Genomic DNA, 15,924 nt, shown 5'->3' on the forward strand with positions numbered 1-15,924 from the left:
GTCAAGAATCACCCAGTAGTGTTCCCAACATCATCTATTTTTCTCAGATTGAACATGTCCCAGTGACTGCAGCTCAAGTCCAAAAGCAGACGAGAAGTGAATCTATGATAGTGGTGGTGCTGGAAATAGTGTTAAAATGGACAGCGGGTACTCATCCCGAGTTAAAGCCATATGTTTTCAGAAAACTCAAGTTGACAGCACAGAGGATCAAAGTAATAATTCCTCCAAACTTGCAATAAAGGGCATTAGAACAATACATGAAGAACATTCAAATACAGTTCAAGTGAAAGAACTTGCAAGGAGCTACTTCTGGTGGTCTGGACTAGATGCCCAGATTGAAGAAAGAGCAGACCTGTGCCAGTGATGTGCGCAGGTAAAGAACACACTGCTGTTGTCCCTGTTGCATTCGTGCAAATGGCCAAAATGCCTTGGCAACATTTGCACATTGGCTTCATAGTCCATACAAGGGGCACATGTTCATGGTTGTCATTAATGCACATTCCAAATGGCCAGAAGTTGTGTTAAAAAGTAAATAACTAGGCAAATCATCGAAAAACTCAGATTTCCACCAGATTTGACAAAGTATAAAACATGATTTACAGATCAAGAATTAAGACTCTCTGAAGCCAAGTCATATCCAACACACAAAATCAACATCTTACTATCCATCAACAAATTGATTAGCTGAAAGGTTTGTTCAGTCCTTGAAGCACTCACTGAAAGCCTCAAAGGACTAAGGTTCATTAAATTACCATCTGAACAATTTCTTCACCACACACAACCAGCATTGATACTACTGCTGAAGAGGAAGCTGAGAACTACATTTGATCTTCTAGTACTGCAGGAGATGTCCAAGATATTTGGACACAATCAGCAGCCACATGTCTCAAGAAGCTAATTCCAAGAGACACCTATTTTGACAAGGAGAACAAGGCTCGACTCGCAGCTGCACCACCAGCGAGAAGTGGGTTCCTGCAACTGTACTGGCTCAAACGGGCCCAATCTCCTATACAGTAGAAGCTGAGGATGATCTAATGTGGAGATGACATGCAGTTGTGAATTACACGCACCAATGTACCGGTACCATGTATGCCAGAACTACATCTGGGCAAATTGCCATCTACACTACCAGATACTGCGACTGCGACTTTGGGTCAATCAACAGAAGTTGAGATTAGTGAAGAATTCCTTGCTGCTACTAGTCTTCCTTCTGCAAAAGAAACTATTACATCTTCCAGGGTAGAAACATTCTCTGAAGAACCAGAGAACATCTCCAAGGTCAAGAGCAACCAAATACCCAAAATGCGCAGGCAACCAGTGTGGAATAGACATCAATCTGATTGTCTTTCCTATTAATTGTATAATGGCATGCCCTGCCCTTTCATATGTTTTGATGACTACGTAAAATACTATGTTATTTGTTATGGGACTTTAGAGGTAAAGGAGGAGAGGTGTTATATATTTGGGGCTGTTGTGGTGTCACTTTAAGAATCGAGTATATTAATATGACATCATTGGCTGCTTCACAGGTTTTTGCTGAGACTAAATCAAGCCTCTGTCGCGTCAACAGCTTATCGATAAACCTGTGTTCTTTTCACCCATCCCAATGTACTATCACTTTACATTCTTTTATCCAACAAGTGCAAATATGGCCAATATCAAAATCATGATTTTGACATTTAATTCTAACTACAGAGCATAATAAAAAAGGAATTAACAATCTAGTTGTGATTAAATGTGCTGCAAACAGGCAATTAGTTCCAACTGATTTTTACATATCACTCTCCTTCTACCTCATTTCATCTTTCATCAATGTGTCATTTGATTACTTTCTCCCTCTTGTACTTATCTAGTTTTCCATTAAATGCATATATGTTTCATCTCAACTACTCCCATAAGTTAACAAGTTCCACATTCCAACTCTCAAGATGGCAGCTCAGCACCACCTTCTCATGGGTAACCGGGGACGGGTAATAAATGCTGGCCAGCCAACGATGTCCATGTCTCATGAATGAATTAAAAGAACTCTTGGGAAATAAATTTCTCCTGAATTCCCTATTGGATTTTCGTGGGTATATTTTGGCCCCTGGTTTTGGACTCCTTCAAGTAGGAACATCTCTATAATCTACCCTCTTAGATGTATGCAAAGTTAACAAGGATAACATAAGGTCTCAGCTTACCTAGCATCCAGTAGCAACAGCTATCTGTGGCTGGTCCACATCCTGGCCAATGGCAATCCCTGTGCAGGATTTAGTAGACATCAAGAGGTTGTTGGACTCTCTCTTCATGAACTCTATCAAATACTAACTAATTAAGCACCTCATTTAGATCACCCCACAACTTGAGGGAAGTTATAGTCGGGATTACATAGCTGCAGGGTGGCCAAGGATGAGAAATGAACATTCAGGGATATTCAATATTTAGGAAGGACAGACAAAAAGATAGAGGCAGCAGAGTTGATTTGCTGGTTAAAGAGGAAATTAACTCTATACTGAGGAAGGATATTAGCTCCAACACTGTGGAATCTATATGGGTAGAGCTAAGAAACACCAAGGGACATAAAATGATAGTAGGAGTTGTATATTTACTCCCAAACTGTAGTGACGATGTTGGGAAAGACATTAAATAGAAAATTGGAGATACATGTGAGAAAGGGACATCTGTAATTATGAGTGACTTTAATCTGTATATAGGTTTGGCAAATCAAATTAGCCACAATACCAGAAAGGAAGAATTCCTGGAGTATATACAGGATGGTTTTCTGGACTAAAATGTTGAGGAACCAACTACAGAGCATAATAAGAAAGCAATTAACAATCTAGTTGTGAGAACCTCTTTGGGGATGAATGACTATAATATGAAGGAATTTTTCATCAAGATGGAGAATGACACAGTTAATTTTGAGACTAGGGTCCTGAATCTTAATAAAGGAAACTACAATGATATGAGGTTTAAGTTAGCTAGGATAGATTGGAAAACATTATGTAAAGGTAGGATGCTGAATAGCCAAAGGCAAACATTCAAGAAGCGCACAGGTGAACTGCAACAATTGTTATTCCTGTTTAGCGCAAAAGTAAAAGTGGAAAGACAACCAAACCATGGCTTACAAGCAAAATTAGAGATCGAATAAGATCCAAGGGAGAGGCACAGAGAAACAGCAAATCTGAGGTTTGGGAGCAGTTTAGAATTCAGCAGAGAGGACTGATTAAGAAGGGGAAATACAGTAGGAGAGCAAGCTTGCAGGTAAACATAAAAACTGGCTGTAAAAGTTTATATGCATGTGAGAAGAAAAGATTGGTGAAGACTCTCAAAAATAGGGGAATTTATATTGGAGAACAAAAAAATGGCTGACCAACCAAACTGATTCTGTCTTAAGGAGGACACATATAAGGTACCAAAAATGTTGGGGAACACAGGGTTTAGTAAGAGGGAGGAACTGAAGGAGATCAGTATTCAGAGAAATGATGTTGGGGAAACTGCTGGGCTGAAGATTAATACATTCCCAGGGGTTGATAATTTACATCCCAGAGAACTTTAGAAAGTGACCCGAGAAATAGCAAATGCATTGGTGGTTAGCTTCCAGGATTCGATAGACTCTGGAACATTTCTTACTGGTTGGAGGGTAGCTAATGTAACCCCACTCTTTAAAAAGGGATGTAGAGAAAAAAAACAAGGAATTATAGTCAAGTTCATAGTGGGGAAAATTCAAATATTTTACAGAGAAACATTTGAAAAACAGTGGCAAGATTTAATGTGCTTCATAGTACTGTCACATGTGTTGGTATACAGTGAAAAGTATTGTTTGTTGTACTGTACAGACAAAGCACACCATTCATAGGCTATATAGGGGAGGAAAGGGTGCAGAATATAGTGTTACAGACATAGCTACTGTATAGAGAAAGATTTAAAATAAAGTAGGATCCATTCAAAAGATCTGGGTGTCCTACACCATTCACTGAAGGTAAGCATGCAAGTGCAACAGGCAGTTAAAAGGCAAATGGCACATGGGCCTTCATAGTGAGAGGATTCAAGTGCAGGGGCAGGGATGTCTTGCTACAATAACGCAGGGCCTTGGTGAGGCTAAACCTGGAATATTATGTGCAATTTTGATCTCCTTATCTTCGGAAGGATGTTCTTGCTTTACAGGGAGTGTAGAGGTTTACCAGGCTGATTCTTAGGATGGCAGGACTGATGTACGAGGAGAGATTGTTTATCTCATGACTACCATTACACGGTTACCTCTAATTATATATTTTTTTTTCCTTAAGTTGTACACAAACTTATGAACTGTCTTCTGGATGTCAATCTGAACAATGTCAATAGGAATGCCTCAATCAACTTGGTTTCCATCTCCTTGTTTCCCATTTGCCTGTGAATTAAAACAAGATCCTTCATTGTTTACTTACAGCACTGATGGTTAAGCTCACATGGAAGAATTGTTAAATTAAGTTTACTTAGAATCCCATCACCTCAGGACAGAGACAAAATTACCAGCTGCAAGACCATTGTCCAGACAGAAAACTACTTCTCCAGATTTATTTACAGATAAAACTATGTACAAAAGCAAAGAGACAGGTCAGGTAAATGTCACTCCAAAGTGGAAAAAGATCAAACTTACACAATTACTTTGGACTGACTGCTTAAAATCAAAGACTCCAGTAACTTCTTGGTGAATCTCTAGAGTTCCCATTCTCTCCCAGTACAGAAAAGGTGGCTGAAGTAACTGAAGACTAGACTTGTCCTTGGATTCTAAGGATAGCGTCTAGCTTAGTGCAGAAACACAAAGGCATAAGGATCATCTACTCTGAAGTAGCCAAAGAAAAATGGTTTTACCATTCAACAGTAATACAAATTCCGAAAGAATGAACTAATTATTACATTTCCTTACATTATTTGAATTCAGCAAAACAATCCATGTGCCAGGTATAAAACTTTAGGATAAAGAGATGGTGACCTGACTCCAAAGAGATCCCACGTTGTGTTTAGATAAAGGCAATTGGAACATATGCTTATTCTGGCACAGGCTGCCAGTTCTCCTCACTGTGTCTTCAAGGCCACAAGGGAAGGTGTAGTGTTGATGGCATTTTCAAGTTGTCTCGGCCATGTTCTGCAGTCCCACGGTCTGGCACAAGTTGAAGTTCACAGACATTTTGCCAATTCATTCTCAGGGTAAAGTTTTTTTTCATTAAAAGTACAATTCAGATCATTTGAAATATCTCTCAAATTAAAAATGAATGATGTATGTACAAATAAAAGATTGTAAATAGCAAAGTACCATGTTCAACTCCCAAGTTAAACCATTTTGTGCATATTATGTACACACAAATTTTAAGTAACGGAAGTACAATTCTGTAGCAGCAACACATCATGACTTGTCTTGTACCAGACAGTCATGTGTAATTAACCCACAGCTTCACATTTGACAAGTGTTTTTGTTTTAATAAATACCCTCCCGTTGTGTGTTTGGAAATTCAGATTAAAATGCTTGCCCAGCCATCACTGTATAACAGCAGCTCTAAAATCAAAGGCTCCAGGCCCAGCCATTGAGTTTGCTCATTTTCTGGGCATCCCATTATTAAAGCTTTAAATTAATTCCACTGGTATGAACCTGGCATGTCCACATTGCTTCCAGAGTCATTAGGAATAATGGGAAGTCTGGTAGAGAATTCTGCCATCTGCATCTGGCTAGCACAGCTTCCCATTTTCTGGCCCATGAAAATTGTTGAAGAACTTTCCTGGGAATATCCCAGCTATATTAAATGACATCCAGTGCCAGTCCCCATAATGCCCAATCAGCTGGCACAATGTTTGAAGGCAGGGGACAATAACTTCAGTGGATTTTAGTCCTGTTCATTTATTACAGCACGCAACTTCAGTGAGATTCAAACAGAAATAAATAACATGAATAATATACATTGTGCATTCTTCATCAGGGAGCTGCTGAAAGTTATGGGCGTTTCAGCTTATAACATGCATTTAAAATTGTGCCAATTTGGTGCATTCACCGCAGAGCTCACAAAACAAGGTCATTTCTTTTAAAAAGTGAAATGCTGACCACTAACACTGTACAACAGCCTAGAGAAGTAATCCATCCAATTCAAAAGAACTCATCAGCTGCAATATTTGACATGTTCAGTGAAACTGGGCATCAAGTCAGTCCTCTTGTAAGCCATGTCCAAAGCAGGCAGAGCCCAGGTTGCACCATGAGATGCATCATGATTGCGAGGATCTTCTGCTTTGTCTTGTAAACGAACTTGAACTGGCAAACAGAAAGAGAACAATAGGTGGTAGGGCAGGATGGGGGAGTTCCTATTACTGTAGGTAACAGCCTCAAACTGTGTCGATAAAATGTGATTTTGGAAAAGAGGAAAGGATAGTACCATCAACTGGAGTGTCAATTGATTCTGTCGATATTTTGGTAGTTGACTGCTTGTCAGTTCCCAGCACCTGCTCCTCGGCACAAACCTGTCATTCAGCTCTGCAATGATCCATTATCCACACCATTTCATTCCTCCATGCCCAACCCTAAACTGCCCTCCCACCTGTTCCGAAAGATACTTCATCGCGAGTCCAGCCCGTGTCGCAATTATAAATAATTTAAAATCCTGAGCTTTGCAGCATTCGATCACAGTCGAATACATTTTGATGCAGCCAGGGCATGGTTACAGGTTAAATCTTCAATTAGCAAAATGATTTGAGTTACAGCCTGACCGTTTCCCACCTGTGTTGATAATGAAATTGTACACAGCATGTAACAGTAAAACATAGATAACAAAGACATTACTACAGACAAACAGATTATTTAGACATATATACAATGGTGACCCAGCCAACTGGCTTCTCCTGGCTGGCAGTCCTCACTGCACTCCCTTGAACTACTGCACACCGCTTCTTTGACTGCCTGGAACTGACAAGACTTGGTCCGTGACCGTTTATGCAGCTTCCTTTGGTTTCTAAGATGTAAACTCATGCGCAGTTTGCCAACTATCAACCATCGAGTGGTTTGCCCAGATATACCATAGTCACCTCAGTATTACCATAGACTGCCGACACTGCTGGGAAGAGACATGCTTTGGGCAAGCCTCGGAATGCAACACCAAGAAACTCATATCCTCGTTCAAATGCTAAAGTCTTGTCTTCCATGTCAAGAATGACGCGTATCCTTTCCCCAATCTGTAAAAGGAAAGACAATAGATTTATGAACAGCAGTGAAGGAGCACTCATTAATATATTCAAAGGGTATTTTTTGACTTGAGATTTCAGCTGAGTCTTTCCATGTACAATCACAAGCAATTCACTTCTCAGAGAACTGCTTTTCCAAAGGTCACTTTTTAATATTTTTGGCTTGTACTACATGGTATTTACAGAGTTTAAAGTGCAGAAACAGGCCATGCATCCTAACTCATGCATGCTGGCGTTTATTCTCCCCTCCCACTCAACTTCATCTCATCCGAGCAGCATATATTCCTTTCTGCCTCGTGTACTCCCTCTTCAGTTTGTCCATGCTAATTTCTTTATCAATTTCTGTGTAAAGATGATTTGCCAGAATATTCTATTAAGTTCATTAATACCTTAAAACAATGACTACCATTTATACAGATGATCTGGAGGAGGGAACCGAGTGCAGGGTGTCGAAATTTGCTGATGACACCAAGATTGGGGGAAAGGCAAATTGTGCGGAGGGTGTGGAGAGTCTGCAGAAGGATCTAGATAGGCTGGGCGAATGGGCCAGGAAATGGCAAATGGAATTTAATGTTGGCAATTGTGAGGTGGTCCACTTTGGTAGGAAGAATGGTAGGAAGGACTATTACTTACGTGGCGAAAAACTGCAGCAGGCGACGGTGCAGAGGGACCTCGGGGTCCTTGTGCATGAGTCGCAAAAACCCAGCTTGCAGGTGCAGCAGGTGGTCAGGAAGGCGAATGGGATGCTGGCCTTCATAGCGAGGGGGATTGAATATAAAAGTAGGGAGGTCTTGCTGCAGCTGTATAGGGCATTGGTGAGGCCGCAGCTGGAGTACTGTGTGCAGTTTTGGGCGCCGCACCTGCGCAAGGATATTTTGGCCCTGGAGGGAGTGCAGAGGAGGTTTACTAGGCTGATACCGGAGTTGAGGGGATTGAGCTATGAGGAGAGGCTGAATAAAATAGGCTTGTACTCGTTAGAGTTTAGAAGAATGAGGGGAGATCTCATTGAGACGTATAAGATGATGAATGGGATGGATAGGATAGAGGTGGAGAGACTCTTCCCGCTCAAAAAAGACAGTAGGACTAGGGGGCACAGCCTCAAGATAAAGGGGAGGCGGTTTAGAACGGAGTTGAGGAGGAACTTCTTCACTCAAAGGGTGGTGAATCTCTGGAATTCTCTGCCCGTTGAAGTGGTGGAGGCTGCCTCGCTAAATATTTTTAAGAAGCGGGTTGATGGGTTCTTGATAAGAGAGGGGATTAAGGGTTATGGGGAGAGGGCGGGAAAGTGGAACTGAGCCACAACAGATCAGCCATGATCTTATTGAATGGCGGGGCAGGCTCGAAGGGCTAGATGGCCTACTCCTGCTCCTATTTCTTATGTTCTTAATTTTAGCACCCCCGCCGAACATGAAAACATCTTTGGTAAATCGACCCATATCAAACCCGATCATTACTTCAACATAAGCTCTATATCTACGACGAATCAATACTCCTTCATGCTGAAGGACAGTTAGTGAGATTTTGCAAACCCAGGCAGTCGTAGCGTGACATGAATCCAAGATCCCGGATGAGGCCATCCTCATGTGTGCAGAACTTGGCTATCAGTTTTTACTCGGCGATTCTGGGTTGGAGTGTCATGAAGGCTGCCTTGGAGAATGCCTACCCCCTGCCCCCACCCTCCCCTTTCAAACCCCCCTCTCCCTGCCCCATCCTCTCTCACTCCTCCCCCCTCTCCCCTACCCTCTCACTCTCCTCCCCCATCTCCCTCCTCCCCTCGCCTCCCCACTCTCCCTCCTCCCCTCGCCTCCCCACTCTCCCTCCTCCCCTCGCCTCCCCACTCTCCCTCCTCCCCTCGCCTCCCCACTCTCCCTCCTCCCCTCCCTGTCTGCCCCCTCTCCCTCCCCCTCTGGCCCCTCCCCTCCCCCTCTGCCCCCTCCCCTCCCCCCTCCCCTCCTGTCCCCTCCCCTCACCCCCTCTGCCCCCTCCCCCCTCTGTCCGCTCCTCCCCCTCCCCTCTGCCCCCTCCCCTCTGCCCCCTCCCCTCCCCCTCTGCCCCCTCCCCTCCATCCCCTCCCACTCTGCCCCCTCTCCTCCCATCTCCGTCTGCTCCCCCTCCCCTCCCCCTCTGCCCCCTCCTCTACCCCTTCCACTCCCCCTCTGCCCCCTCCCCTTCTGGCCCCTCCGCTCCCCCTCCCCTCCCCCAACCCCTCTGCCCCCCCCTCCCCCTCTGCCCCCTCCCCCAACCCCTCTGCCCCCCCTCCCCCTCTGCCCCCTCCCCTCCCCCACCCCCTCTGCCCCCCTCCCCCTCTGCCCCCTCCCCTCCCCCACCCCCTCTGCCCCCCCTCCCCCTCTGCCCCCTACCCCCCTCCCTCCCTCCCCTCCCCCTCTGCCCCCTACCCCCCTCCCTCCCTTCCCCCTCTGCCCCCTACCCTCCTCTCTCCCTCCCCCCCGCCCCCTCCCCTCCCCCTCTGCCCCCTCCCCTCCCCCTCTGCCCCCTCCCCTCCCCTCCCCCTCTGCCCCCTCCACCTTCCACCTTCCTCCTTCCAACCCCCTCCCCCTTCCACCCCGGCCCCTTCCACCCCCACCCCCTCCCCTCCCCTCCCCCTGTGCCCCGCTCCCCCTTCCACCCCCGCCCCCTCTGCCCCCTCCCCTCCCCCTCTGCCCCCCTCCCCTCTCCCCCACCTCTGCCCCCTCCCCTCCCCCCTCTGCCCACGCCCCTCCTCTCCCCCTCTGCCCCCCTCCCCTCTCCCCCACCTCTGCCCCCTCCCCTCCCCCCTCCTCTCCCCCTCTGCCCCCCCATCCACTCCCCCTCTGCCCCTCCCCCTGCCCCTCCACCCCCTCCCCTCCCCTCTCCCCCCCTCCCTCTGCCCCCTCCCCTCCCCTCTCCCCCCTCCCTCTGCCCCCTCCCCTCCCCTCTCCCCCCTCCCCCTGCCCCCTCCCCTCCCCTCTCCCCCCTCCCCCTGCCCCCTCCCCTCCCCTCTCCCCCCTCCCCTCCCCTCTCCCCCCTCCCCTCTCCCCCCTCCCTCTGCCCCCTCCCCTCTCCCCCCTCCCTCTGCCCCCTCCCCTCTCCCCCCTCCCTCTGCCCCCTCCCCTCTCCCCCCTCCCTCTGCCCCCTCCCCTCTCCCCCCTCCCCTCTCCTCCCCCTCCCTCTGCCCCCTCCCCTCTCCTCCCCCTCCCTCTGCCCCCTCCCCTCTCCTCCCCCTCCCCTCTCCTCCCCCTCCCCTCCCTCTGCCCCCTCTCCTCCCCCTCCCTCTGCCCCCTCTCCTCCCCCTCCCTCTGCCCCCTCTCCTCCCCCTCCCTCTGCCCCCTCTCCTCCCCCTCCCTCTGCCCCCTCTCCTCCCCCTCCCTCTGCCCCCTCTCCTCCCCTTCCCTCTGCCCCCTCTCTTCCCCTTCCCTCTGCCCCCTCTCCTCCCCTTCCCTCTGCCCCCTCTCCTCCCCCTCCCTCTGCCCCCTCTCCTCCCCCTCCCTCTGCCCCCTCTCCTCCCCCTCCCTCTGCCCCCTCTCCTCCCCTTCCCTCTGCCCCCTCTCCTCCCCTCCCCCCTCCCTCTCCTCCGCCCCCTCTCCTCCCCTCCCCCCTCCCTCTCCTCCCCTCCCTCTGCCCCCTCTCCTCCCCTCCCTCTGCCCCCTCCCCTCCCCTCCCTCTGCCCCCTCCCTCTGGCCGCTCCCCTCCCCCTTGCCCCCTCCAGCCCCTCCGCTCCCCCTTGCCCCCTCCGGCCCCTCCACCCCCCCTTTGCCCCCTCCCCTCCCCCTGCCCCCTCCGCTCCCCCTTGCCCCCTCCCCTCCCCTCCCTCCCCCCTCCGCTCCCCCTTGCCCCCTCCCCTCCCTCCCCTGCCCCCTCCGCTCCCCCTTGCCCCCTCCCCTCCCCTCCCTGCCCCCTCCGCTCCCCCTTGCCCCCTCCCCTCCCCTCCCTCCCCTGCCCCCTCCGCTGCCCCTTGCCCCCTCCCCTCCCTCCCCTGCCCCCTCCGCTCCCCCTTGCCCCCTCCCCTCCCCTCCCCTGCCCCCTCCGCTCTCCCTTGCCCCGTCCGCTCCCTCCCCTGCCCCCTCCGCTCCCCCTTGCCCCCTCCGCTCCCTCCCCTGCCCCCTCCGCTCCCCCTTGCCCCCTCCCCTCCCTCCCCTGCCCCCTCTGCTCCCCCTTGCCCCCTCCCCTCCCTCCCCTGCCCCCTCTGCTCCCCCTTGCCCCCTCCCCTCCCTCCTCCCCCCCTCCCCTGCCCCCTCCGGCCCTCCCCTCCCCCCCTGCCCCCTTCCCGCCCCTCCCTCCCCTCCCCCCCGCCCCTCCCTCCCCTCCCCCCCGCCCCTCCCTCCCCTCCCCCCCTCCCCCCCGCCCCTCCCTCCCCTCCCCCCCGCCCCTCCCTCCCCTCCCCCCCTCCCCCCCGCCCCTCCCTCCCCTCCCCCCCGCCCCTCCCTCCCCTCCCCCCTGCCCCTCCCCCCGCCCCCTCCGGCCCCTGCCCTCCCCGCCCCCTCCGGCCCCTGCCCTCCCCTCCCCCTCCCCCCCTCCGGCCCCTGCCCTCCCCTCCCCCTCCCCCCCTCCGGCCCCTGCCCTCCCCTCCCCCTCCCCCCCTCCGGCCCCTGCCCTCCCCTCCCCCTCCCCCCCTCCGGCCCCTGCCCTCCCCTCCCCCTCCCCCCCTCCGGCCCCTGCCCTCCCCCCCCCCTCCGGCCCCTGCCCTCCCCTCCCCCTCCCCCCCTCCGGCCCCTGCCCTCCCCCCCCCCTCCGGCCCCTCCCCTCCCCCTCCCCCCTCCGGCCCCTGCCCTCCCCTCCCCCTCCCCCCCTCCGGCCCCTGCCCTCCCCTCCCCCTCCCCCCCTCCGGCCCCTGCCCTCCCCTCCCCCTCCCCCCCTCCGGCCCCTGCCCTCCCCTCCCCCTCCCCCCCTCCGGCCCCTGCCCTCCCCTCCCCCTCCCCCCCTCCGGCCCCTGCCCTCCCCTCCCCCTCCCCCCCTCCGGCCCCTGCCCTCCCCTCCCCCTCCCCCCCTCCGGCCCCTGCCCTCCCCTCCCCCTCCCCCCCTCCGGCCCCTGCCCTCCCCTCCCCCTCCCCCCTCCGGCCCCTGCCCTCCCCTCCCCCTCCCCCCCTCCGGCCCCTGCCCTCCCCTCCCCCCCTGCCCTCCCCTCCCCCTCCCCCCCTGCCCTCCCCTCCCCCTCCCCCCCTCCGGCCCCTGCCCTCCCCTCCCCCTCCCCCCTCCGGCCCCTGCCCTCCCCTCCCCCTCCCCCTCCCCCCCTCCCCAACCCCTACCCCCTCTGGCCCCTCCCCTCCCCCTGGCCCCTCCCCTCCCCCTGGCCCCTCCCCTCCCCCCTCTGGCCCCTCCCCCTGCCCCTCTGGCCCCCCCTTCCCCCCCGCCCCCTCTGGCCCCTCCCCTTCCCCCCGCCCCCTCTGGCCCCTCCCCTTCCCCCCGCCCCCTCTGGCCCCTCCCTTTCCCCCGCCCCCTCTGGCCCCTCCCCCTGCCCCCTCTGGCCCCTTCCCCTCCCCCCCCCCACCCCCCCTGGCCCCTCCCCTCCCCCCTCCGGCCCCTCCCCTCCCCCCTCCGGCCCCGCCCCTCCCCCTCTGGCCCCTCCCCCTCCCTTCCCCGCCCCCTCTGGCCCCTCCCCCTGCCCCCCTCTGGCCCCTCCCCCTGCCCCATCCCCTCTGCCCTCCGCCCCCTCCCCTCTGCTCCCTCTTCCCAGTACCTGGTATTTCGGCGCGTTGTTACACTGTGGGAAGTTGCCAGCCGCCTCTCCACTGTGCAGAAGATTGTTGTCCACTAGGTTCCAGCCCCAGCTCTGGTCATCGCTGCCCAGCAGGGCCACGTAGCCCTGGCACTGCAGCGGCGCGCGGCGGGTGGCCACTCCGATGACAGCCACGGTGCCCAGGGGTCCCTCCCACCAGATCTCCCAGGCGTGGCGACCCTCACTGAAGCCGATGTGGGCCCGGGCACCGTCCGTGCTCTGGGCGATGGGGTTGCGGTGCAGGGTGAATCCGTTGCGCTTGATGTAGACATTGCGGGAGCAGTCGGCCGAACTCCAGGCGTGTCGCAGGGCCCGGGCCTTGGCCTTGTAGCTACTCAGGTTACACAGGATGTCCGAGTTCAGCGCCTCCTCACTCAGCAGTCGGCTGCACACACTCCGCCAAACCTCACTATTCTCATCGGCCTCCAGGCAGCGGTGCCAGTGGCGGCAAACCAACGAGCAGCTCCGCAGCTCGGGCAGGTCCAGGTAGGAGAAGAGCAGCTCCAAGACCCGGGCCGGCAGTTTCCCGGCTGCCATCTTACCCCCGCGCGCGGCCCCGCCGCCGCTCTGAACGGGCGCGCGCCGCCGCCGACATGACGCAATGATTTGGTTTGATGTGTCCAGTGAAAGGTGTTTCTCGCGGGCGCGCTGTAGAGACAATGGCAGTGTCCTGATAGGATTGCCCGGGTCTTGTGATGGCATAATGGGCAGACATCAGTGCACGCGTGTGACCAACCAGCTTGCCAAAGTGCTGGATTGCTTGGGAACTTCCTAGATTCAACATCCAGGTCAGGCTGCTGCTAGCAAATAGGCGTGATGCCCCCTCCCCCTTCTGCCACCTGCTGAGATAAGTTCCCCACTCACCTGACGAAGGAAAAGCGCTGGGAAAGCTAGTGGAGTTTACTACCAAACAAACCTGTTGGACTTTAACCTGGTGTTGTGAGACTTCTTATTGTGCTAGCAATTAGGTCCAAAACCTATGACAGAGTGAGCTACCTTAGATCTGGTACTGTGTAACGAGGCAGGTAGAATTAGGGATCTTCTTGTGAGGGATCCTCTTAGGACGAGGGATCATAATATGGTTGAATTTCTGATGCAGATGGAGAATGAGAAATTAGGGTCCCGAACCTGTGTCCTCTGTTTGAACAGTATGATGAGGGCGGAATTGGCAAATGTAGATTGGGGGCACTGATTGGTTGGTAGGACAGCTGGAGGATTTTTAAGATCTTTTTCAGTACTCAGCAGAAATATATTCCGATGATAAAGAAGGACTGTAAGAGAAGAGATAACCAGCCGTGGATATCGAAGGAAATAAAGGGGAGTATTAAATTAAAAGCTGATGCATTCAGAGCGGCTAAAAATAGTGGGCAATTATAAGATTGAGAAAGATTTAAAAAACAACAAAGAATGACTAAGAAAGCGATAAAAGAAAGATAGAGTATGAAGCTAAACTAGCTCTAAATATAAAAAATGATAGTAAAAGTTTTTACAAATATATAAAGAAGAGACTGGCTAGAGTGAATGTTGGACCCTTGGAGGATGAGAGGGGGAATTTAATGGTGGGTAACGAGGAAATGGCTGAGGCTTTAAATAAGTTTTTTGTGTCAGTCTTCACGGAGGAGGACACAAGTAGCTTGCCGAATATTAAAGATAGAAGGATGGTAGGAGATGAGGTCCTTAATGCAATTACTGTCACTAGAGAGGTAGTGCTTGATAGACTAATGGGACTGAAGGTAGACAAGTCCCTGGGACTGGATGGAATGCATCCCAGGGTTCTGAAAGAAATGGCAGGGGTGATAGCGGATGCCTTAGTAATTATTTATCAAAATTCACTGGACTCTGGGGAAGTGCCAGAAGATTGGAAAACGGCTAATGTTACGCCGCTGTTTTAAAAAGGTAGCAGACAAAAGGCAGGGAATTACAGGCCAGTTAGCTTAATGTCTGTAGTTGGAAAAATGCTAGAACCCGTCATCAAAGAAGAAATAGCAAGACACCTAGAAAAGAACGGTTTGATCAAGCAGACGCAGCACGGATTCGTGAAGGGGAAGTCATGTTTAATGAATTTATTGGATTTCTATGAGGATGTGACTAGTGCAGTAGACAGAGGGGAACTGGTGGATGTGGTGTTTTTAGATTTCCAGAAGGCGTTTGATAAGGTGCCTTGCAAAAGGTTAGGGTGCACGGAGTTGGAGGTAAGGTGTTAGTGTGGATTGAGGATTGGTTGTCTAACAGGAAGCAGAGTTGGAATCAATGGGTGCTATTCTGGTTGGCAGTTGGTGACTAGTGGAGTGCCGCAGGGATCGGTGCTGGGGCCTCAACTGTTTACCATTTACATAAACGATCTGGAGGAGGGGGCTGAGCGTAGGGTAACAAAATTTGCTGATGACACGAAGATGAGTGGAAAAGCAAATTGCGTGGAAGGCGCGGAAAGTCTGTAGATAGGCTGAGTGGGTGAGGACCTGGCAGATGGAGTATAACGTTAGCAAATGTGAAGTTATCCACTTTGGTAGAAATAATAGTAGGAGACATTATTGTTTAAAGGGCAAAAAGCTGCAGCATGCTACAGTGCAGAGGGACCTGGGGGTCCTTGTGCACGAATCTAACTGTGACCTCACTAAGTATATTTAAGTCACGGGTAGATAGTTTTTTGATAGACAGGGGAATTAAGGGTTATGGGGAGAAAGTGGGAAAGTGGAACTGATCCACTTCAGATCAGCCATGATCTTATTGAATGGCGGGGCAGGCTCGAAGGGCTAGATGGCCTACTCCTGCTCCTTTTTCTTATGTTCTTATGAATCGCAAAAACCCAATCTGCAGGTGCAGCAGGTGATCAAGAAGGCGAATGGAATGTTGGCCTTTAGAGCGAAGGGGATAGAATATAAAAGCAGGGAGGTCTTGCTACAACTGTACAGGGCACCGGTGAGGCCGCAACTGGAGTACTGTGTGCAGTTTTGGTCATTGCATTTGCGAAAGGATATATTGGCCTTGGAGGGAGTACAGAGAAGGTTCACCAGGATACCGGAGATGAGGGGGTTAGCCCATGAAGAAAG

At 52.3% G+C, this 15,924-nt stretch overlaps 1 protein-coding gene across 1 annotated transcript; it reads right to left on the reverse strand.

Moving 5' to 3' along the window:
- Nucleotides 1-4,522: 4,522 nt before the first annotated feature.
- Nucleotides 4,523-13,448, reverse strand: fbxo45 (F-box protein 45). The gene is made up of 2 exons (XM_080185116.1): nucleotides 12,836-13,448; nucleotides 4,523-7,173 (listed from the first exon to the last, which is right to left on the reverse strand). The coding sequence occupies exons 1-2, from the start codon at nucleotides 13,409-13,411 to the stop codon at nucleotides 6,988-6,990; spliced, it is 762 nt and encodes a 253-aa protein (XP_080041242.1). The 5' UTR covers nucleotides 13,412-13,448; the 3' UTR covers nucleotides 4,523-6,987.
- Between the last annotated feature and the right edge of the window lie 2,476 nt (nucleotides 13,449-15,924).

The sequence above is a fragment of the Carcharhinus amblyrhynchos genome, chromosome 3 (assembly GCF_965287045.1).
Source record: "Carcharhinus amblyrhynchos chromosome 3, sCarAmb.v2.hapA, whole genome shotgun sequence".
In the NCBI taxonomy this organism is placed as follows: Eukaryota; Metazoa; Chordata; class Chondrichthyes; order Carcharhiniformes; family Carcharhinidae; genus Carcharhinus; species Carcharhinus amblyrhynchos.

Excerpts from the sequence above, each read along its gene's own strand:
- fbxo45 (XM_080185116.1), bottom strand. The coding sequence starts at position 13,411 with ATGGCAGCCGGGAAACTGCCGGCCCGGGTCTTGGAGCTGCTCTTCTCC. Across the intron at positions 7,174-12,835 it reads ACAACGCGCCGAAATACCAG|ATTGGGGAAAGGATACGCGT; the intron begins GTACTGGGAAGA and ends TTCCTTTTACAG.